The sequence below is a fragment of the Botryllus schlosseri genome, chromosome 1 (assembly GCF_051294905.1).
Source record: "Botryllus schlosseri isolate E-star chromosome 1, Bs_hap1, whole genome shotgun sequence".
Taxonomy (NCBI): Eukaryota; Metazoa; Chordata; class Ascidiacea; order Stolidobranchia; family Styelidae; genus Botryllus; species Botryllus schlosseri.
Window position 1 is genome coordinate 24242846 of NC_137236.1, and position 25072 is coordinate 24267917.

At 39.7% G+C, this 25072-nt stretch overlaps 1 protein-coding gene and 1 long non-coding RNA gene across 3 annotated transcripts in view; one reads left to right on the plus strand and one right to left on the minus strand.

Annotated features, from left to right (window-relative positions):
* The window catches only part of LOC145434400 (uncharacterized), a 110336-nt gene that overhangs the window by 39980 nt on the left and 45284 nt on the right, over positions 1-25072 (plus strand). Inside the window, exons 1-3 of one of the 2 annotated variants that reach the window (XM_080311756.1) lie at positions 767-1015; positions 6764-6931; positions 9499-9669. In XM_080311756.1, the coding sequence (XP_080167882.1) occupies positions 878-1015; positions 6764-6931; positions 9499-9669 (477 nt within the window). In that variant the 5' untranslated portion in view covers positions 767-877. Of the gene's footprint in view, positions 1-766; positions 1016-6763; positions 6932-9498; positions 9670-25072 lie in introns of those variants that run through there. The other variant, XM_080311760.1, reaches the window with a different exon arrangement.
* LOC145445466 (uncharacterized) lies at positions 14970-17997 on the minus strand. Its single transcript, XR_013917030.1, has 2 exons — positions 17925-17997; positions 14970-16115 (listed from the first exon to the last, which is right to left on the minus strand). It is a non-coding gene; the product is annotated as an uncharacterized LOC145445466 (long non-coding RNA).

Genomic DNA, 25072 nt, shown 5'->3' on the forward strand with positions numbered 1-25072 from the left:
GTTGGGAACCACTGCTCTAAACCTGCCTTAAATTCATAGCACTTGCGGCGCAAGGTCACTAGGTTTCCATTATAATTTTACGTACGAGTTGGTTTTACTATATCATGTGATAAAACATTCCGTTTGATCAATAACTATTCCTGCGCTGAATTTTGACCACAACACTACCACACCAGCTCCGCTGATAACGCTGATAACGCTATGTGACAGATGATATAAATTCCACAGTAATATATGCAACTACCATTACTTTTGTCAAATATACATAAGTTTACTATGAAGTAATTACCAGATCGCGGGGGTCAAGAAAACAAAATTGACTCATCTGAAAAGTAGTGTTGTGATGTGCGCGTATGCTGGCAGTTTTGGCACGCTCATCGAATCGACTTTTATCTGCGACATTGCTACATCAGTAGGCTATTTTGCTGCAAGCGAATTTGTCTTGTAACCTCGTTGTCAATTATGTAGATATTTAAATACATATGTTTATGGTGCGATAAAACAGGGGGATGGGGTGCGTGCGTTCGTCACAACAGCTTTTTGGGATCCCTCAATGCAAAAATATTTTTAAAATATCGCATTTATATTAGAGAATCAGAATTTCGTTAAACACCGGAATTTCACTGTTATTTCCAGCTACGAATTAAGCAGGTGGAGGTGCAAATATACTAAGACACCTGATTGACTATTTCCTATTTGACTCAATTGCTCAATATGATTAGTAAAGCGTAAACGTAAATCGTAATCATCAGGCCTTTCTTAAACAAAAGAGTAAATAAATAATAATCCACTTTATAGTATATAGTTGCAAAGCAATCGGTAATGGAAAATAATGCTTATTTTTTAGCTCTCAAATCTGTGTATAATCGATGCCCAAATGCCTGCTGAAAGTTTTCGTGATATCGCAATCACACTGAAGACCACATGCTGCAAACAGATAGCGTTCGAAAACTGCGTATTGACGAGTCGGAAGCTTTTTGAATTCCACACTGGATGTCAAGACAACGATCTATCTGTAAGTTTATTTAGGGTACAGAAGATGTACATTGCTTATATCACGAGTGCCCTCGAAGTTTTAGTTAGGTTTCTAATTCCTACCCGCAGATCACGCAACAATATTAATACCAAAATATAATGGGTTTGACGAGTGATATTAGCAGTTGCTATTCCTGGGATTGGAATATCAAGGTGACTCATGTGCTGGAAAAGTAATTAGAAATCTCTAAATAGTGAGTAAACACAACAAAATTGGCTAACGAATTATAGAATTTTGGAATACTTTTGATCCCTGCAAGCAAAGCCCGCCTGTGGGGAAGAAGTTGAAAAAAGCAGTTCACATCATTACAACGCACTGATAAGAACTACAATGATAGTTAGGGGTATCCCAGCACATGAACGGTTAGGTGAAGATGAAGTTAATCTCGAGTGCATGCTATGCAAATCCGTTCTGGATACGCCGCCATCGATAATACAGCTTGAACACTACATAGTTGGATTTCCTATATTAAATGGGAAACAATACTTATTTCAATAAAAATGTAATGGCTACAAGAGCTGTGGGTGTGAGAAGTACGAATCAGCAAATTCGTAGACATGTTGCCTTTTATTTGGCGTCATTTCCTCGACATTACTTACACTGGAAAGGACAGCCAATAAAAATTGAAATAATTTCGTGCTGTCTACGTCAGTATCCTTGCAAAGAAACACATCTACTATTCTGAAACTTTACTCAGAGATCAGCTTTCATTGTGTGACATCTTCCTGAAATTCTCTACTCTGACGTAATGTTTGAAAATTGTGATTTTTCATACATTCTCGGCACAATTGAACCTGTTAAGGTTTTGCGAATATAATACCATAAGCTAATGTTGCCTGACACATAACGTCATACTAATTCCTCATAATTGAATAACTCACTTTTGTTACTTCTACGTACTTGGACTATGCCAATATATATTCCCCGGGAATTACAAGGGTTAGCCCGTCTCATAAAAAGGAGCCAGTGTATTTGGCTATGTCATGCGAACTAATTATCCGGCTTTCTGGCTAAGGCTATGGCAACATTCTCCAAGCACTCATTCAATGCTTGCTATAAATTCTTGTCACTACTCACTAGCAGCGCAGAGTAGCCATGGATGCATTATAAGTTTACATTTGAGTTAGGTATTACTATATCATGTGATAAAACACTCCGCTCGCTCATTAACTATTTCTGCACTGAATTTTAAATACATCACTACAATATCAGCTCCAACGATAACGCTGGTCACCCGGGGTGACAGATGATTTGACGTCAACGGTAATATATGCAACTGACGTTACTTTTTACAAATATGCAGCAGTTTACAGTGAGTAAATTTCCCGATTCGTGCCCGTGCAGTTTTAGTATGCTCGTCGAATAGACTTTGATCTGCGATATTGCTACAGCATTCGGCGATTTTGCTGCAAGGAAATTCACCTCCTAACCTCATTGACAATTATATATATATATCGAAATACATATGTTTATGGCGTGATCGCTGTTGTTTGTGGTATTGATGATGTTTCGACTACTATGGTCATTTACACCTGACCGATATTCCTTAATTCTGATTCCGTATCTGCCGACTTGTAGCACGGCCCACTTTTGGGCTTTTTATAAGACACCGCTTACGAGTGAGATAACAGGGTGAAAGGATGCATGCGTTCGTCACAACAGCTTTTGGGATCGCCAAATACAAAAATATTTAAAAATCATCGTATGTATATTAGAGAATCAATATTTCACTAAATACCAGAATTTTACTGCTGTTTACAGCTACGAATTTGACAGATCGGGGCGCAAATATAGTAATACACCAGATTGACTAGTCTCCTATTTGATTCATTCGCTTACGAAAGCTCCTCGTGCATATTAGGCAATTTGATAAGTAAGGCTATTATTTTGACACGTCAAAATTTTGTAAAAATAGTAGCGTTAGGTGAAAATTTGTCAAAATTGTTCACAAAGTCAACTTTTTTTTGACGTCTGCATCTCGTTTGTTTCGTAGATTTTGCACCGTCGGTGAACTTATCATTTGACATTTTACAACTTGTAGCCTACTTCATAGGCCTACCGTTACAAACGGCCAATTGTCTGCTCAATGTGAATCGTAAACGGTCAAATAAAACAAATATGTAGACATGGTGTTATGGTCAACGTACCGCAATATCCTAACTGAAGAAAGACTTCTTGGGCATTGCATCATTCTTATATTAAAAAGCGCACGATGAAAAACTATGATGTAGGTAGACAACATCAGAATGAAGCGACACGGTGTGTCACCAGTAGTGTACGCACAACTTGAGTCTTGTCAGCCTACAACTACTGCTGTTGAACGTTCTTTCTCCATTCTTGACAAGCTTCTTAGTAAGGACATGCACTTTCTACCCAAGAATGTAGGAAAGTATCTCTCGTTGTGCTACAAAAAATGTTAATTCGGTGTTTTACGCCTGAATCGGCACTTATCAGACTAGAAATTGTTCATTGATCTAATCGTACTCGGTGCCAGGGGAAGTTTCTCTGGTTCGACCGAAATTCGGTGTCGTGATCCGAAGCATGTGGTCTACTGCAAACGGTGTCTCGATATTATTCGATGTTCGACATTGCTCGGCTCGAGTTGACTTATTTATATTTCAATACATCTCTTTTCGTAGTAGTAACCAAAGTGAGCTTTTAAAATTCCTAAGTTGAAAAACCGATATCCATCAACTTTGCAGCAGTAATTAGGCTCGATGCGGTAAATGTGCTCACGATTCTCAACGCTCTCATTCTGGGTATTCCAGATTTCATTGAAATCATCATTGAACATTTTGCAACTATGAAATCATGTCGCGCGCAATAGGCCTACTGATACGAACGTTAAAATATGCACGTATGAACTAGTGTACTTCATATTTTCTTTCGAATAATTTGAAATACGTAATCCTTGTTAACCATGCCTAATGTTTATACCCCATAAACACTGTGTATTACCACCACGATGTCACATTTTCACGTAGGAATACAATATTGTGACGTCATTTAGACAATTAAAATCGCGTACACTCCTTGCTTCACCACCCTATATTGTCACGAGCCGCCACTGATAGTAAGACAATGGTCACTGGATTGACTATTATTCAATATGACCCAATTGTTTACGGAAGTTCCGAGTGCATTTTGCGAGCCAACAATTAATTCTTAAACGTAAACCATAAACGCATCACATTGCTACGTATATTGGTAATTCATGTTTCGCGACCTTTCTAAAAGGAGGAAGTAGGGAAACAGTCATCTACTGTACAGAAGTATTTTAAAGTAATCCGTAATGGTAAATAATGCTTATTTTGTAGCTCTCAACTCTCTATATAATCGATGCAAAAATGCCTGTTGAAAGTTTTCGTGAAATCGCAATCACACTCAATACCACATGTTGCAGAGAGATACAGTTCCTGAACAGCGAATTGACGACATGGAAACTCTCGGAATTCTTCATTGGATGTAAAGACAACCATCTATCTATAACTTGAAAGAATGTTCCTGAAAGCTGAATTGTTTAGATTGGGCGTGAATATCAGGGAGATCGTGATCTGTCGGTAGATTGCAAGATCTAATCGAGAGTCACAAAATACAAACCATGTGACTTATAGGGTGAAAGGGCAATATTGACATGAATTTTTCATTACTCGTGGGATTGATAGACCACGGAGAATTATGCATATGTGGAGTAGAAAGCGATTTACTAGTGATCACCCCCTGGTCTGAATCGGAATAAAAGAATCAAAGCTACTTCAATATATCACATATGTAGTTGAAATTTGGCTTTGATTCATTCTGAATATGCATCAGTCCATGATCTAGTTTGAACACTAAATAATATATATCATTTCCTATACAAAGTCGGATATAATCGTTATTTGATGTAAGTTGAGTTTCGGGACATGAGAACACAAATCCACAAATTACCGGACATGACGATTTCTAGAGTTCGCCATTTCGTCGACATATTTGATGCTAGGTTACGCATCATACGACTTGGTTAACTTCATCTAGCCTACGCCTTATACCAGGGGTGGGCATTTCTTTATCCAGCTGGCCAAATTAAAAGCAGGAAATTCGTTGGCGGGCCGATTCAAAAAATTGAATGATATTCTGCGGCATAATAGTTGTTATAAATTGACACAGTGAATTGCATTGTTCACATATGCTTCTCAGTATATGTATTGATATTAGGACATGGGGAAGTGACGTGTAATTAATATCATAATTCAAAACAACGGTAAAATCATAATTTAAAACTATATTTTATTGTACAGACACGTTTTTCTAGTAAGACATGGAAATGAATTTAGGATACTACAATTCCTGTCTTGGTCACCGCCTCCCAAGTAGTATGTAGCTTTGTGAAATAGCCTTGTTGTTGATGGAAACTAGCAGTGTTCCCCAAATTCGCCTTCCACTGCGACCTGCTCGCAACAGACCAAGATGATGGGTTCACCTCTGACTCCAGTATACAAATATTTAGTAGTCCATATCTATTTTTGAATTCCGGCACTCGGCCCGCAACTTCCATTTTTGACATGCCGCGATAATCGATGATCGCTTATGGGCGGTGATGACTGATCAAGCACAGACACTGGACACTGATTGACATGTTTTACTAATTGGGGATTTGCAAATGTATCACGTAACAATTTGGGCGGGCTGGGTGCTTGAGACCGCTGCCATATAGGGCTATAAGAAGGATTATATCGTAACTTTGTGTGGTACATGTGTCTCTGCGAAAGTGAAAAACAGACAAGTTCGAAATAATTGTAGTCGCCAGCAAATACATTTGTTAAGAAAAAAACATGAAAATTGCTAACTCTGTTGCTAGCCCGTGTAAGCTTTGATCATTTTCTACGTTTGTCACATGCTGAAAATTTCAGATGTAAACTATGTAACAAAGTATGAAGGGTACGTGGAAACTGTTTCCAGAACTGGACTTGATTGTTAACGAATAAAACGGCATTCGTTACCTTGGCTTTGAAGACCGCAATGTTCAGATAGTCTCTGTAGTCAATATTTACGGACCATGATTGTATTCGTATTGCTAAATCTACAGCTCCTTATAAACCGGAATCACATTTGATTATTTCACAACGTTCAATCGTTAATATTCTAACTGTAGACATTCTATAGCGATCATTATATTCTACCCGTCATATCATTAATAGTATTCCTGTTATTGAAAGTTTATGCAAACATGTGGTAATACATATATATGTGTGCAATAAGTCGCCAATGAAAATAAAAAAACATCTAAATTTATGGAGTCGAGTGATATCGATAACGGCAACAATAACAACTATATTTGAAAGAATGCTAACTAGCTTTTATCACTTGGACGCTTCGTTATCTAGAATGGCTGATTAATTATATAAGCGACTGTCAATTGGATTGGGTACCTTAGGTTTATTAAAAACGAACGGTTGGTTCGAATTCGAATTCACATTCATATGTCGAGCATGATCAATTAGTCATAGGTGACTGTGTGGTGTCTTTAGCTGGTTGTGCAAATTTTCAATATAATTTAGAAATTATTGCCTCATTCTTTATTGTGGTCTGCATTTACACGAATTCATTGATGCTTAGTTAGCATACAATTCACCATATCATTGGATACGTCGAAACTATATTATATCAGTGCGAGTTAGTATGATATAATATAACCAAAGTCAAAATCACCTTTGAGTATAATTCACACATATTTGTTTTATACAGCTTTCGAGACTGAACATCGTGGATAGTACAATGCTTCCAGACGCTTATTACGACGTGGCAAATATCGTCAAAATTACTAAATGTACTATTCTGTATCTCCGATATTGCGATTTGTCAATACAGAAATTGGAAAGCTTGGGTAAGAGTTGCAAGGAAAGTCACAGCTTGGTAAGTTGGTAAATTTTCTTTTTCATCACAACTTTTCTAAGAAGAAATCGAATCCGAAAACCACCAGATAACCAAAAATATTTGAAAGTCATTTTTTGTCCAGATGTCCATTATAGTCCACGGTTATTGTTGTTGATGTTGTTTGTGATATTTATGGTTTTTTCGACTACAATGATTATTCACACCAAACCGATTAACTTTATTTTGATTCCGTATCCATGCCGACACCGCTTGTGCGGATTAAATGGTGTGGAGGAGCATAGATAAACCTGCAACACCTCGCAAAGGATTCTGGAGTCGATCTCGGTCGTACTCGAACCCGCAACCTACTGGTGTTGCAAATGTGGACCTTACCTTTACGCTATATCGGCACCCACGTCAGAATTCCTCGTATCTACATTCGGTATTGGGGCATTTACATTACAGACTTCGGATATGGCGGGATTACTTGGGATGGCATGCTACTTCACATAGAAATAACTGCAATCTCTCAAATAAAATAATCAGTGTTCTGCACAGTTCAGATGAGCGGAGCCAGAAGTCTCAAGGTTGGGAGTCGGCCAACGTGTTAGCTCGTGTTATGTATTCATAATGGGCATCTGTTCGCGTGACGCACTATAGTGAAATTAGTGAGGCGATTACATTTTGCATTTAAAAAATAAAAATATTGATAATTGTTGATATTAAGAAACTTAATTTTGACAAAAGTTTGCGTTCAAGTTTAAGCTTTCTTAAGCTGGAAGTGGCGTAGCATGTAGAGTATATAGTCACTCCGAGTATACTCAATTAGACGACATTTTGTAGAAAGTCATTTTGCATTTTATGGCAGCCCAAAGGCAATCACTTAAATTATTCTCTTGCCGAAAACCCGCGACCGGACTATAGAAAAATTTGTCTCGCGAAGAACTGCAAAGTTTGAATGGTGTGCCTCCCGTGCCATTGGTTTTAGATTTAGTTTAGCGCAGGGTTCGCCAACTCGAAACGGGTGGAGGGCCACTTTTCAAATTTCATGGAGTCCTTTAGCCGTAAGAATGCAATATCTTGACCAAACAGACCACACTTTTAGCAACCATTACTTATTTACGTCAGTACAACGCTGTGCTCTCTAACTTGAACGACTGGCATAGTTCCATAAAAGAGTACTATTTTATTCAAAAAATACATATATCATTATCATCAATTTAAGATTATTTTCAAATACGAGCTGCATCCGATAGCCGACTACGCTTTTTAGCGAACAAGGAATCAAATCAATATTGGGTCCAGCGAGACACTGTACACGGTATTGCAAATCTTCATCTTGTAGGGAGCAATAAGATCTTTTTTAAGCGTCTCGGTCTTTGCAGTGTTACGGCAATTGCACGTAATGGCATTATGCCTAATTGCCGATTCATATCAGCTGATTCTTACTCGATGGAATGCTGTAGCAATTTCAGCTAGCGAGGAATAATGATGCGAGGCACAAGATAATAGCCTATTTTGCAAACAGCAACAACAATATTTTGAAACTGAAATCAATTACAGCATTTCAAAATGCTTTACTTTGCGTTCTTCCAAAATATGCAATCAGGTCGCCGGCCGCAAAATATGAGCGCGGGCCGCGTGTAGGTGACACCTTGTTAAGGGTAAGATACGTTTGAGCCAAGCCCAAGTCAGGAAATATAATGGGATTAGGCAATTGGCTAAAATTCGGTACAAATTATCGACTCATGCTGAGTTCATAAACTTCGTTTCGCTCAGGCGACATCGCCCCCTTTCAGATGCTTTCACGCCCCCAGTTTGAGAAACACTTGCATAGAACCTCACAGAAAGGTTCGCGTTCACACGAACCAGAACTTTTTAAGGGTTCCAACCATCTCTTCTTTTCTACGTTTCTGATTAGAACTGTCTGTCCATACGAAGGAGGTTAGCAAGGATAGGAAATGAACGTTCAAGAGCAGCACTTGTTTGCTGGCAGTATTGAAGTTCAGCGTATAGTGCTGGAGTTTTAATTACAAAATCCGTTGCTCCATACCGGTGATGTTGTCTACATCGAAATATTTAGACCTCAACATCTCGCGATCAACCTATACGCTGAGAACCACTATGATAGCCATGATAACCAATGTCGACCACGCAGTCAAGATTCAGGTTTGAGATATCGGCGTGAACTTGTGAAAACGTCAGACCTACTGAAATTAAACTCCGTTCTAGATGGGATTTTCATCGCGCAAAGTCAAATTATTTGTTTCATTCGGTCGTTTATCATTCACTATGACTGGTCATCTACACCAGCAGGCCTATCAACTGCTACAATGTGTAAAATGTCAAATTATTAGTTCACCAACAGGCAATTTTTTTTTTTAATTTCTTAAGTTCGTTCCAAACATATAAGTGCTCCACATCTAACATTTCGTGAAGCAATGCCTAATTAAATAGTTGGGGTCAAAAGTTTATTGTATTTTTTAAGTCAAAAAATGCCAAAATTCTAATTTTTATAGGTAAAAAATTAATCAACCGACTTATAAGAAAGGGTATATTTCATTACGTGATATGAATATAACAAAATCAACACATGTTGATTTCAGATTCCTAGACTTGGGATTAATTGGTCAAATTTAACTGCAACTGATGGTCATATATCAATTCTGTGCGACTTAATGATGTGTGCTGTGGAGATGCTGGCTCTATTTAATTGGGAAATAGATGTCAAAGGAAAACAAAGACTAATAGATACACTTCACCTCGGAAACTCTAAGGTTAGATTCTGATTTTTTGTTTATTATTTTATTTACTGCAAGCTTGCATTGGTAATCCCTAGTAGTAGTTAAAACGTCGTTTCGAAAATCACTATACGGCAGCTTTACTATCGTCTGGTTTCATCATTTAGTACTGATGAACTTATTGCAACGCTGTCCTAAACACAAAAGATATGCGGAAACTATAAATCGCCAAGCTTATGTATCAGTTCCACTGTGGTCACTGCCCCGAAAATTTCAATGACCTCTTTACCTCGATATCAAAAATGCATAAGTACTACACACGCGCGTCCTCGTCGTCCGACCATCATATGATCGACGCAAAAGATCATCGCTCTCGTGCAGGGGTTCTCAGCCCTTTCTTGGCCTTGGCCCATTTCCCGATTTGAAAATGTGCTGTGACCCACCTCTTATCTTAGAGACATAATCCCTGAAATATGCGCATTTTTCTCTTAATTTACTGATGAATATCAAATCTAGATCTCTCGGCACATGAAATCGTGACTTGCGCAACGAAAATTTTCGAGTTGAATAATATCCTCTGAATGGGGTGCTAGTACTACAGAGAAGTGGAGAAAGAGTTTTTTAATATGCATGATGTACAATGTATGCCTTTTACCAAACCAACTGAAGTTGCGATGTCAGAATATTCAATCCAATGATACAATCAATTCATGTGACTCTAACATTATGTTCAATGATTTCCAGGCCGGAAATTTTAAACCGACTCCAAAGATTAATGCGCCCCGCTAAATACTCAATCCATTATGGTTCGTTGCAGTGGTGCAGTATACCATCACCAGAAGTTGCTAATAATTTTCAATTATGACTATTTTTGTCTTACAATAATACGACCTGCCCTGCCGAAGTACAGTAAGTCTATACATCAATTACACTTCATTCCGAGTTTATTGCACACCCCTTCAACGACATACGACATATGACCCTGCCGGAATGCTTGGTTATTCCAGCATTACCTTCCAGTTATCATATACTCGAAATTGCTGTTAGCCGTAGGTTGTCATAGCCGATGGAAAAAGCCGCCGTTTGCCCCCCCCCCCCCCCATCCGTTTTTGACTGGTACATGCTGACTCCATACGTGCCACTACGTCTGATCAGTGTCGGAAGAAAAGTTTATGAAGATATTTGTAGCGTTTAACATAAAAAATACAACTAAACATACATTAATTCTAAAATTTTCTAAATAGCTTTGTGGCCCACCTCAAAATGCTCTGTGGTCCACCAGTGGGTCATGGCCCACCCTTTGAGAACCCCTGCTCTAGTGTATGGAAGAGTAAGTGTCGCCGGCTATCCGTCATTCGACGAGCATGTCTTATCCACACTCAAGTCGAAATACAAGCAATTTCTGCTAAATGAATACTTGACAGCCCTCTACTTTACCAGACCACGATCTGATATATCGATCTCGCCTACCGTCACATGCCACCTAATTTTGTCGCTTGTCATTTTATGTTAAATTCTTTACTTTTCATGCAGTGTGCATGCCTTCTCTTTACACCGCCTAGGCCCTGGTGGGTGCCTGATATCAAAGACTACTCCAAGTCGTTTCGACACATTCCTATCTTTTGATTGTATCGCAGCATTGTGGTGTTTTTCAATGATGAAATTTTAATAATAAAATGAATTGAACTGAACTGAACCAGTCCTTTTATATTATATTATTTTAGTTTTCATTCATTCATTCTTACATCGCCTAGGCCAGAGGTGTGTTTGATTTCGAAGACCACTCCAAGGGTGCGTTCATACCTAATTTTCAGAACACAATTTCCCAGAATAATCCTCAGAATGCCAACAAGGTGAACGCAGTCGGGAATCCCGAGGCTGGTCTGAACGACATAATTTCCAAAACTTCGGTTCTCAAAAATATCGATCTGAACGCAGCCAGCCCCGCGTCGCCTGTCAATCATATTCGTGTTTTGGGAATAGGCGCGTTCAGATCGCGCGGGAAATTACCACTGCATCTTTGTCTGTGCAGCGTGCTCTATAGTTGCGTTTCTCAAGGTGAATTTGGAAAGAGTTATTATATGCAGTTGCATGGGGCCAAATTGGTACGTACGACGTATATCTAGATCTCTACTATGCCTATTTAGTTGAAATATAGAAGATCGGGATAAGCGGGTGTCATTTTTCCCTGCGTACCGAACAGCATCATATAAATATATTTTACATTTCTTGTTGAATATAGATAGCTAGCATAATTTTGTGATAAAGAAACATGTCGTCGCGAGGTATACTATGGTCTACAGAGGAAACTAAATTGCTCGTCGATCTCTGGGCCGAGAAACAGATAGAATAGGGAAATCTATGGTAGCATATCACAATCGCTGCAACTACGGGATCACGATAGCTGTTACAAGAGGATGCAAAGACTCATTCGTGATTACCGCAAGTCCAAGGACGACTCGAAGAAAACTGGTGGAGGGGAATTGAGAATACCATCCTCAATTGCTGATGTATATCCAGTTAGCGATGCAGCCCTGCAAGACAAGGCCTTGACAGACCCGATTCTTCTAAGCTCCATGGATGGTGAGTTTCAATGTCATTGGGACTGAACCATTCTCCTATTATGTTAATTGCAGAGCCAGGCAGCAGTGATACGTCTTTTGAAGCTGAGTCAAGTGGTTAGTTATCAATTGCTCCATCAAATTTCATAATAACATTATTTTCATCATTTCTGTTTGTTTTTCTCAAGAAAAAATGTTACTGAAAAGGAAAGGTAACAACGGATTACCCGCCAGTAAGTTTTTTCGCTTTACATACGACTATCTGATAAACTGATGAACAGCTTTTTGTCTGTAGCTTCAGCTAAGAAAAGAAACAGTGACCTGTCACAAATAAGTGAGCAATATGAACAATATAGAAGATTTTAGACAAGAGGGATTGTTATTTTCATTTCAAAGAAAGATAGTGGCAATGGGACAAGAGAGGTCAGACAAACGGATCGAGTCCATTCTTCAATACCAAGTAATGGCTTGAAACTTTTTAATAACCGGATACTGAGACCTAGGATATATTATTTACAATTCAGAGAGAGGAAAGAGAAAAGGAAAGGCATGTAAGGGAGCTAGAAAGAGAGCACGAGATGAAGCTATTCGAGATGCTGACGAGGTTGGTAGTTTATTGAAAGATTGCTTTTGCCGAACATGCTACATAACGCTTTTTCTTCTTAGGGCTCATGAAAACTATGTGACACTCCGGTACGAGACTCAAGCTTGCTGTCAACTGTCTTAATACAATTCGAATGATTTTTATGCCCGAGGAACAAAACCTGGAAAACCCAGGAGAGTTGCAGGATAACTGATCGAGTGAGAAGAAGTGAAGGCTCTCTCCTCTAAAACTTTTCTTGTTGGTGTTTCATTAAAATAGTGCCATGCACAATTAACTAATAATAAATGTTTTTTAATTATTCTGCGGCAATTCATGTAGCAGTCCAGTTTGATATAATTAACACTAATGAACTCAGAACTACGGTAGAGTTAAGAAATCTCTCCGAGCGTCTCGCACATTCGCTCCTGATACTTCATCGTCCTCGTATGTCGGCACTGGCTCATCAAGTATGACATCATCGTCCATGTCGTCCCCTAGGGCGTCGCAGGAATTGTGAAGTATGATGCAAGACGCAATCATCATTCTAGCGTTCATTGGGCAGGCGTCACAGGATTTGAATAGGCATCGCCATCGCATCTTCAGTTTACCAAATGCTCTCTCCACCACCATCCTGGATTTGCTGAGTAGGCTATATGATTAAAATGACTGCTGTCCCTATCATTTTGAGCACAGGGCTTCATTAGCCACGGTAGTAGAGGATATGCAGCATCACCAATGATGTAAAACGGTATGTTTTGCCCACCAATTGAAAGTTCACTATGGGGAAAGAGAGCCCCACTCTGAGCTTTTGAGAATAGTTCAGATCTTCTCAGTACCCTTGCGTCATGCACTTTGCCAGGTCAGCCAATAACAACATCGATAAACCTCCCCTTGTAGTCGACCACTGCTTGTATGTTTATCGAATATTGACCTTTCCGATTCCAGTAATCTTCACCGTCATCAACAGGCTTTGGAACCGGGATGTGACATCCGTCAATTGCTCCAATACAATTTGGCAGGCCATTTTTGACACTGAAATTGTGAGCGGCAAGATGTATGTTCTCGGGTATTTTTACGTGCCTGGAAATACGGTGTGACAAGACTGAGCACACTTCCATAGTGACCATGCAGACGGTAGATTTCCCCAATCCAAAGGTCTCTCCAATGTGGCGGTAGCAACTACCACCAGCAATTCTCCATAATGCGATAGCTATTCTGCAGTCCGGTGATATTGGCTCTTTGTATCGTGTAGTTTGTTTGATAACATCCTGACGCAAATCATCGCACAAGATATGAAAGGTGGACCTGGAGAAGGAAATATGTAACGTCACAATTCATCCATCACACAAAATATAATAGATGAATTTATAAGAGGTATGCCAACTTTTTCAGGAATGATCATATGATTGTTAGTTGTAGGTGGTGGTACTACTACTACTAGGAGAGCAGTCATTTGTTAATTTTCACTGCAATATTTCTATTCATCAGTGAGGCACTGTGATACTTTTTGAGCCTGGAAAGTTTCTTATCTAGGCCTACTACCAATCAGCTGCCCTGTGAAACTGTGCACTTGGATCTGCATGCAGAATCAGGACTAGCAATAGCAAGATAATTCAGGGCCGCCGTTAGTCGGTACAGCAGCTAACGACAGAAACTGTGATTTCGACTACAAAACCCCCATTAATGCATCATACAAAAAGTTGTTTCGGCGACAGTTACGCTATAGAATGTAAGTAGAATGTATAGTTACGCTACCGGTACATGACTGAGGTGAATGAACAATGACTGGGTCTTGAATGTACGTACGACTAAACTAATACCAATAGTACTGCAACACGTTTCAAGAACTTTCTGACTACAATAGCTTCTGGCTCACTTACCTATTTAGACGAAGATGCCTCTTGTAGTCAACCCAGTGAACACTTTACAGATTAAAGATGTAGAAAAGCTGCGTCGATATAGTAGATATTAGATCTCGGCAGGTCGTAGAAAGGGGGATTTTGTGTCGACTCGTTTTAATGTCTTTTCCATGTCTTTCAAGAATGTAAATATTACGCATATACTACAGCGTTTTCATCAGCGCGTGGGATGTAGATCCGCTGGTTAAAAGACCACCCTGACACACTCCCTTCCTGCTTCACCCATTTAGGCATACCTGATCATAATAGCATGCCGTCACATATGCAATGGTATCCACTACCCATTACCTTGTATTATATAAAGATCATAAAACAGATAATAACATGAAATGAGTTGGAGAAGCGAAAACAAATTAGAATTGACATTATAGAAAAAGCCAAGACAACTAACAATACAATAAAACGAGGACCAAGAAACTTAACTGAGTGGATAATATGTCTCTGCAATGAGTAATAAAATTGCTTTCAAGTGTACGCAGATACAAAATATTACAGTTACTATGACAAAAATCCATACATATTAGGATACAGCACATGAAAAGTTTACTATATAGTCAATAGACCGAACCAAGAACATCCAAATATCATCATATTACGGAAGTAGATACTGAGGTCAGCGGATTGCATGGATTCAGTGACAGAAAGGTTTATGTAACAGTTATGGCACAGTGCGCAAGGATTAGGTTGGAGAGATAAATACTCAAGTCTAGAAAGTGGAATGATACTCTGCCTGGTTAGCTGAAGACCTAACAATATTGTGTACAGAGAACAAAACATTTGAGTGGCTGCACTGGTATAGACATTACCAAATTATTAGAATTGACAGCAAGATAACCAACAAGACATTAAAATGAGAATTAGTGCAGTTTTTTAGGCTGTAGTGATACTCAGCCAGGAAAGTAATTGACCTAGCAGAGAGTAAAACGTTGTAAATAAAGCGAGCGAAACCTCTGACAAATGATACGATAAAAGATTAGAATCGACAGTCTTACTAGAAGCAGAATAACTATCATGAGGGGTTAGACAACAGAAGCCCGGGAAGTGACCATCAGAAATTACTGCATACTGGCCGAACAAATCCATGACCACTAACAAATTGTCTTTTAATAGTCAATATTGATACCAAATGACACCACCCATATTTCACCGCAACATTTAGCAAATACAGCGCTGGAGTCAACCTTATATAAGCGCTAACCAAACGCCCCATTAGTTTTCCCATCTACTACTTAGCGCTTCGCGGATGGGAATACGCATCAAAGCGAACGGACGCGGCTTGTCATACTCTTGCTATTTCTGCTCCTTATTTCTCTTCGTTCCTCTTCTCTGTCGCTTCCGCTTGAGGAGAGAAACAGTCGGACGCGTTTACGGATCGTGAATTCCCGGCTTAAGGGTGATTCTTCCTCCAATGGTCAGCACCTTGAAAATTGAGAACAATGTTGTTGCAAAATGCATGACAATTTGAAAGTTACATCATTCTAATTATTCCAGTTATGGCCGTGAATCGTTACAAGTGCGGTAACCATAAGTATTATTACTATACTTCAACTACAATATATTGTATAAAATAAATAACAATTCTTTTACGTTGATCGAGTCCCAAATAGATGAAATATGTCAAAGAATTTGTTAAAAATTTTTGTATAATTTGACAGATTCCGAAATCTTCTCAGAGTGCACCTTTCAAAAATTTGATTTCAAGACTCCCAACATTTTACAATTCGAAGTTCGATGGCTTTACCAATACAAGCAAACAGTTTGTATCGCAATTGACAATTATGTGGAGAACGCTGCGAGACATGTGAGTAGGCCTACCCTTAAACGTTTCTCTGACATGGACATTAGGGCTCTTAAAAAAAAATTGAAAATTTTCTGTTCACCCCATGTAAGTGTTAGGTTATGTATAGAAACGATGTTCATCAAATTTGGTTCGATTCAAACAACTGGAAGCGGAGTTAATGCCATCGAAAAATTTGGATTTGAATAAAATAGTATTTACGGTGGGCACCACTATAATAAATAATTAAAGAATTGTGTCACGCTGTCATACTGTTCTTCGGTTTTCAATAACGTTTATCATGAAGGCACTTTTGAAAGCAGTATCAAAATTTTGTACCACCAACCAGTTATTCAATTACTATTTATATTCAAAGTAAATGCTCGTTGCATGAAGCAGTTGTTGTAATGACTCGAGTCATGATTTTCTGTTGACTCGACTTGACTCAGGTCATCTTCTCAAAGTAGGGAAATGACTTGACTCATTGCGCATGACTTGAGACTCAGACGGCCAAGACCGACATTTCATGGTTATTTCAAAGAATAGTACAGTAAACCGCTATTGGGATTTCGTCTATTGACACTGGTATTTGAAAGTGTGACCAGAAACTGCTAAATGTAAGGAAAATTAGTATATTATAAATGCGACCCCCTCGATATCACAAAAAAATGTAAAAAGTTGGTTTAACAGGACTTAAATTGAAAACTGAGCAGCTAACACAATGACTTAGACTCTGACTCGAGTCATAATACCATAACTCGGTGGTGGATTGAAAATGACTCGAGTCAAAACTATAAAAGTGAGATTGACTTGTGACTCGGAGCCTTGTGACTTGGTTACAACTAGGGCTGGGCAAAATCGAGTACCTGAGTGATTCGATTCTGAATCACATAAAATGCTTCGAGTCGAGTAATCGAGTATCACTCATTATGACGTCACAACAGAATGTAATATGTCAAAGTTCAAATATGTTCCTTTTAAGCGACGACAAAGACTATTATCCCTGGTATCCATCACATGAAAGATACTTTGGTATTTTTCGACCATGCATTTCATTGCACTTGGTGACAATGTTGTGGGATGATGATCATGGCTTCGGAAATGAATTATTTCCAGTAACGTTCGTAGCTTTGTACTATATGTTTTGTATGCTACGATACGGCCAATCAAGGTTTCAAGGCTTCGACAGGGATAATTAGTATCGAAACTATAATTCTCTTTGTTAAATTACCTTGCAGTGTAGAGGGAAGTATAATTTCAGTACTCGAAAAAATCGTCTTTTACTACTCGACTCGAATCATTAAAATTAATACTCGATTCAGATTCGAGTACTCGAAACATTGTGCCCAGCCCTAGTTACAACCCTGGCATGAAGCCTCAATAGTTACATGAGTGGGGTGACTAGACAAAGAACACAGTCACATTTGCAGCATATCATGAATGTCACTTACTATATGTGATCTTGTTCAAATGGAGGTTGATGAAAGCGTATTTCCCATTCTTTCCGACTCTGCTATAATTACAATATTGTCGCCGCCAACGGTACTGAGTGCAAATGTCTGATATGTCAATATAGGAACAGAATTAGTTGACTGTTCATTAGGGCTCTTCAAAAATGACCTTTTTTCTCAAATCGTACTGGCTACTTGATAAAATTGTTAGGTTGCCTAATTCAAGCCTAAACACAAAATTTGGTTCAATTCCAGCCAGTAACCGCTTTGCTACTGGAGAAGAAAGTTTCTATCTATCATATAAAAATAAATAGGTAATAAAAAATTTTAAAATTTTCTGTTCACCTGTAACCTAACAATTTTATCAAGTAGCCAGTACGATTTGAAAAAAAAAGATATTTTTAAAAAGCCCTACTGTTCATGACCGTCCACGTTCAGAGTTGCATCTCAAAGATGCTGAAATAAGCCTAAATATAATCCAAGCAATACGATCGTCCACTTTGACTGACTGAATTTCTAAAAATAATAAACGTAACACCTTGATAGCTTCCACATCTTACGTTCATATATACCGTCTGTTATCGGTACAACAAAGTATTTAAAAATAACAAAACATATTCAAAATACCACATCTCTCGCAAAGGCTTTTGCTTTCATTCAATTTGTCATCAAACTTCTTTAAATCCTCCTTTATGGTGAGTGGCTTTTGAATTATTCTAGGATCAATTCCGATATCGTTTTATCATATACAATCTATGGCGGAATAAAAGTTTCGGATAAGTTCTGAAACACACAATTTTCCACACAAAAGTCAATTGCCACACGAAATGCCAAATGCTACGGTCTCATTTTACAAGGTATGGCGAGGAAACGTAGTGGTACGTTCCATTACAGCTAAACACCAATGAATTGCGGGTTCGAGCCTGACACGTCGACTCCATAATTCCTACCGAAGTGTTGGCCGTTTATCTAGGCTCCTCCTCGCCATCTGATCCGCATAGCCATGTCTTAAAAAGACTAGGAGTGGGCCGTGCTATAAGTGGGCAGATGGTTGTCGATGAACTCGGCCGCACAAACTAGGCACTTGGTGAATTCGGCCCTCGGGAAATTTTGAAATGAAGTGTATTTACAGCTATTAATATGAATTATCAAACTAATAATAGTATTATCAAGTGATTCGTCAATCTTGTCAGGTCAGGGCATCCGTAGATCACGTATTGCGTAGCCGCGGGAAATAACGCAGCGCTCATATACTGACCATGCGCGGTCTGCTTGGAATTGATGGCGTGAGTGACGGGCCTGTGTCGTGTAAGTTTTGAGAAGATGGATCTTGGCGTTGTATGTGAGATGGAAACTGTGGAAGATCAAGCGGCACTTCTTCGTTTATCGATCACGACAAGCCAGTGTTCCTCATCAACAAATGTTTTGCATGATCACGTCAAAATAAATTATTTTTTGCCTTTGGAGAGACGATTTCACTCAAGATTACCAGATCTACCGCGAGCTACGACACGTTTAAATCGCCTTTTTGATACTGTTCATTCATATTAAATGCATTTCTAATGCGAAGGTGTTCTAGTGCCAATTCCTCCAAGGGCCGAGTTCACCAAGTGAAGAGCGTCGCGTTATTTCCCGCGATTACGCAATCTGTGATCTAATCACGCCGTGACTGTGTGATCTACGCATGCCCTGACCCCCGTACAACATTGACAACCACTGAAAGTGCCAAGTTCACCGGCAAACATTCCAGTAACCAATCATGGTGACCGGTACCGCTACGAGATCTACCACGGCCGAATTCACCAAGTGCCGAGTTTGTGCGGCCGAATTCACTAAGTGCCGAGTTCACTGGTAATCGGGCAGATACGGAATAATAATAAGAAGAACCGGCCTGGTGTAAAATGACCAGTGTAGTCGAACCACCACCATGAACACCACAGACAAACATCTAACATGGAAAAGAAATTACCTTTACAGCCTTTGACAAACACAGTTACCATTGAAACCAGCAATTTAGGTCTTATTCGAAAGCAGAATAACAACTGTTTTAGCGGACATATCAAATCAAATGTAGGAAAGTTCATGTAAAATAGCCCAAAATTTCATCTTACTGTGACCATATTCTATCAATATGGTCTGGCTAGCCAAATTCTCTGGGCCAACATACACAAGCTGCGTTTGGTTTTAATGATTAATAATCTTGTCACTGGATTCGAGGTATAATTGCACTCAAATATCAAATTTTACTCCATTAATCAACATCAAGTTGAAATGTCCATTCTTGCACCAACTTTTATAAAATCACGAATCAGTGTTCAACAGGTATGTATCTATATGACTTGACTTATGTACCTAGAATTCAAGCATAAATATTATGATATACCGTAGGTAGGCTTATAGGTACCGGTAATTCAGATGTTTGAAGCGACTTGGACAACTAGATAATTATAGTGGTCTAATTTCACTAAATTAGAGCGAAATGCCAGCAATATAATTGTAATCTAATTCGGAAAAAACGGTTTAGCTCAAATTCTAACCTGGAAAAGCTGAAACTTTTCTATAGTTGTCTACACCTGTTTTGCAGAAAGTCAAACAGCTCTAGGCGTCATAAACTACAGGCAATTCGAAATACCCCATAAGATATATGCTACTGCGTATATACCTTTAACCCGTTACCTCAGTCAGTCACAATTCCTATATATTTACGGCATTTACCATACATAAAGAGCGAACTATGCCTGTCTGAGACCTGTTGCGCGTCAAATCTTTGTCCGGCGCGATGACGTAAAATTTGAATCGCCGAAATATTCTAGAAGTCACGCATCGATAATTATATTCCTAAACGTACAACATCTCACTTATTTAGTTATTCTCTGAATAAAACTATTGGTTCTCATATACCTAGTACCCTTCGTTACACGATGAACACTGTTTAAAATTCGAGAGAATGGTTGTAAAAGAAGTGCATTATGACGAAGCATATAATTTATTGAAGTATATTTGAACTTATATGGAACAGATAAACTTAACCCCACCAAAAATTGACGTGTAAGCGTAAAGAAAATGGTAGAATTGTAGAGTGGGGTATTCTGAACTTGAAGTTGTTAATGTAGAATACGTGTACCAATAATACTTGCCAGAAACAAACAAAAATGACGATGGGAATAAGTCGTCGGCCATTTTGATTAAAGCAAAGTTTGAACTCGCCTGTTAGTGAATCACGGCAAACACATATTTCAAACTAATGTCCAAACGCTTAACGGGCGAGGCAAAGTCAGGAAGATATCAGGGATCAAATTTCATAATAGAGGCCATATGGTAACTTGAATGGGATGCGACGAACTATCGTTACAGCAAAGTTCACATGATGGCGTTCGGGCGACTTTTAATTTACCGAGGTAATCTGACCTGGAGTTGCGTTTAATCTCAATACATACGGGAATACATGAATTTTGGAATTGCTGTAGAAATGAGTTCGATAAAATCGCGTGAGAAAAAACGACAATTGTACGAAATTCTAGATTCGCACTCGTTTTGAATCTTCGTTCACGCAGGTGAAAAACGCCGTGTGCTGGCGATTGTGAGCGTACGTTGTCAAGGTTGTTTAACAAAGCACGTAGGAAAATGTGAATTATGATTTCGTTTTTATAAGGGAGATACAGTAATAGCCTGATCATCCGCGCAATATAATCTGTGCCCTCCCGTATACACCACATGATTGATGTTAGTTCTGGTCTGCCTTGAACACTGGATCGATTGGTTAGTGTGGTAAGTGGTTGCTCTGTAATTAATACTGCGCAGAAGTGCATTGCGCGGCGGTGCGAGTTCTGAATGAATTCAAGTAGTTTTGCTGAACGGATTTTTTCGGCAATGGCTTGCTGGCTAGTGATGCTACATAATAACGAAATTACCATATGGATAGGCTGCATAGTGGGAACCCGCGTGAAACTATCGCTTTCTATGAAAACTCGGGAACAATCCATTTAAGGTAAACGCCCTACTGCGAATCTCGTGCGGCCGGCATGAATATACAAGCGAAGATGTATCTGACGTGATACTGTATCCATGCCAAAGTAACGGGACCTGTAGTTGTACTTTGTTGACCCTTTTGGAACACTGCACCTTTGCGAATATTCGGCGAAAGAAAATATAAAGTTAATTCACAGCCGGCCAGGAGTCGCCACTGAGACGATTACAATCCAGGCTTTTAGTTACGCGGTAATTACAATACGGGTGTATCAAACAGCTGCGGCCCGTAAAAACCGCGCATATAACTAGGAACTGCGCTGCGGCAACAAGGAAATACACGACCTTTAGGAATGCTGTTGAAATTAGTCCAATAAATTCACCTCAGGAGAATCAACGATTGTTCGGGATCCTAGACTCGCGCTAAATTCAGGTGATCAACGCCGTCGGTATTTGATGTTGCGTGTGTTTAAAGCAACACGCAAGAATATAGGTATTCTGATTTCACCCGTACATGGGAGATGTTCTAACGTAGGGGTGTGCAGCGATCGGGTGCGTACCTATGTGACGAAGGTCTTGCGAAACTAACCCGTTCCACGCTGAGACACATGAGGACATTAAATTTTGTCCGATATACAGCTAGGGAAAGTCCGGTGCCAGCAAGATCGGTGACGATAAAACCACTGCCAAAATAACCGTCGCTGGTTGACTAAAACCTTCGACATTGCTATGTCCAATCGTAGGAATGCTCGGCGTGGGATTGGCTGTCGCGCGGATCCTGCGTTTGTTTAAGTAGTTTGAATTCAAGTAGAATAGCGGAGCGGACTGTTTCGGGCTAGGCGGCTTCACGGGTCAAATTTCAAACCATCGGGATTTGCAATTTTGGGGAAATAGGATCGTGACAGTAACGATTTGCGCCATATGGTACGATGAAGCTTGCATGAAACCTCTGCCGCTTCCTGACTGAGAGTTTCTGGGAAACGGTCGTCCTGAGGTAACTGGGATAATACCGCACGGCTGAAATGACTTTATAGTGGACTATTTTGTATCAGTTTATCCCTTCGAGGCAAATCAAAGGGAATGTACATCTTGCCCCAATAACCAGAAATGTCAACTGTAGGACGATACTCTTCGTTATGATAACTAGGGTGTTCCGTAAATCTTGGCCAAATGCACGTAATCTGATCTTAGCGTTACGACATTGTCTCTAACGTGAACCTTGCGCGCCGTTAGTGGCGAGCGCGAACAATCTCGAATGACATAATTTACGACCAGTGCTTGGCCAAGTTATATCCTGAGAATAGCGCCAAGAAAGGCCCAGTTGTAAGATAAACGATCCATGAACTTGTCATGCCTAAATGTAACGCAAAAAGAATAATTGCTAAGACATGTGTAATTCAACTTGTGTACCATAATCCAATTTATGTGCCGCAACCCAGGTTGCGAAAAGCTCGGTTGAATTTTGTGTGCGCAAAATGAAACAACAGCGCCCGCCTGCGGCTTAAAGAAATAGGTAAGCGATAGGGGTCCCTTTTGATAAAAAAGGGGGCTAAATGTGATTCTCAAAATCGGCGCTTCAGCCAATTATGGGTCGACGGGGCTTGCTTCGTAAAGGGTATATCTCTGACACCTAAAAAATACTGAGACCTCGGAGTTTTGGCTAGGTTACGCTCGGAAATCCGAATTGGAGAATACCTGTTGTTGGGCGTGTTGCGTGAGGGTTGCTGAATAACCTATAGTACACCTGCGATTGACGACCAAAAGATAATGTATTTCCCTAGTCGGAGAAAAGATGTTAGATACTATCGGGAATTGCCACATGCGGGATACAATAGTATTGAACGGCAATGAATTGTCACGAGAATAAATGACGGCTAAATTTTCAATCAAAATGGCGCCTGAAATTTTCATTCAAAATGGCGCTGCTAGGACCGAAACTGCGGACCCTCGAGTTGCGCGCGAGTCATGGCTCGTGGTCATTGATAAAGCCGAAGGCGGACCAAATTGGGCACGCCGACAGGATGTTTAACAGCTTTGTAGCCAGAGAACAATTGGTCAATTGCCACCAGCTGGAACACGAATAATTACTCATAAAGGGTATAGAGAGGAATGACTCGATACTAACTAGACCCGAAATTAGTTTCCAGCTATTAAGTACAGGAAGCCTTAGTTTGTTTTAGAAATCAGAAATGCATATAGGCCGCCCCAAATCACCATCTATTCAGTCCGAATTTTGGACTCGAACACGACGCAGCAGAGTTGAGAAAGAAACGTAGCTACGCGCGGGACTGCGGCTGACAACAGGGTTACGCCTAAAGATCAAGGCGCGGGTTGAGTACTCTAGAATTATTTTATGTCGAATGTAGCAATGCTAACGCATATGCGGTCATAGAAGGGTGGAGCCTTGATCGGCTGTCTACGCGCTTGAAGTAGTGCGCATCAAATTGTCTTGTCAGTGCACCACACCAAATATGCTCCCGATTGTAAAATCTCGGCCTGTACTTCCTTTGGTTACCATGTCGATTGCCCTAAATCGTGTTGGCCCTTTCAGTATGAATCTGAGCCCTTGTGCTCACAGATGTGAGCGGCTTAAGGTAAAAAGTTCGGGGACAGCCCGCGGGCCGCTTGCGCCCATGCCTATGTTTCGGACGAGCCGCGGCGAAATTTGGACATTTCAAGTGTTGAACAAAATATTTAAAGGCCACGTACCTTTCAAATAAAAAAGGTTGAAGTTCGCTCTAAAATTGCGGTGGAAATCCTGGCGAATTTCGCCCTAATATAACTCTCAATATTACAAATTACGGTTGGCATAAGGCGATCCTCATGGAATGTCTGTTTTTTCTTTTTTTTTTTCCCATGTCCAACGTAAAATATTATCATAAGTAATTTGGATTTTTTGGCGGTTGTGGGATTCTCGTTTATGAAAACCCGTCGAATGGGGGCCATTTGGAATTACTATATTTAATATCTCTATTATTGATGCTGCGGCCCGCGGCAACCTCAAGGTTCGGGAGAGGGACCCGCGAGCGTGTCCGAATAAGAGTCTCTGGATAGAATAAGGAGGTGTGAAGATATGAAATAATTAACTTGGTAAAATAGGCCTTGGAGCCATGACGACTACCGTAAGTGTAGGAAGGTGTTTGATTTAAGTGCATGCTAGTTGTAGATTTTCGATGGCTCTT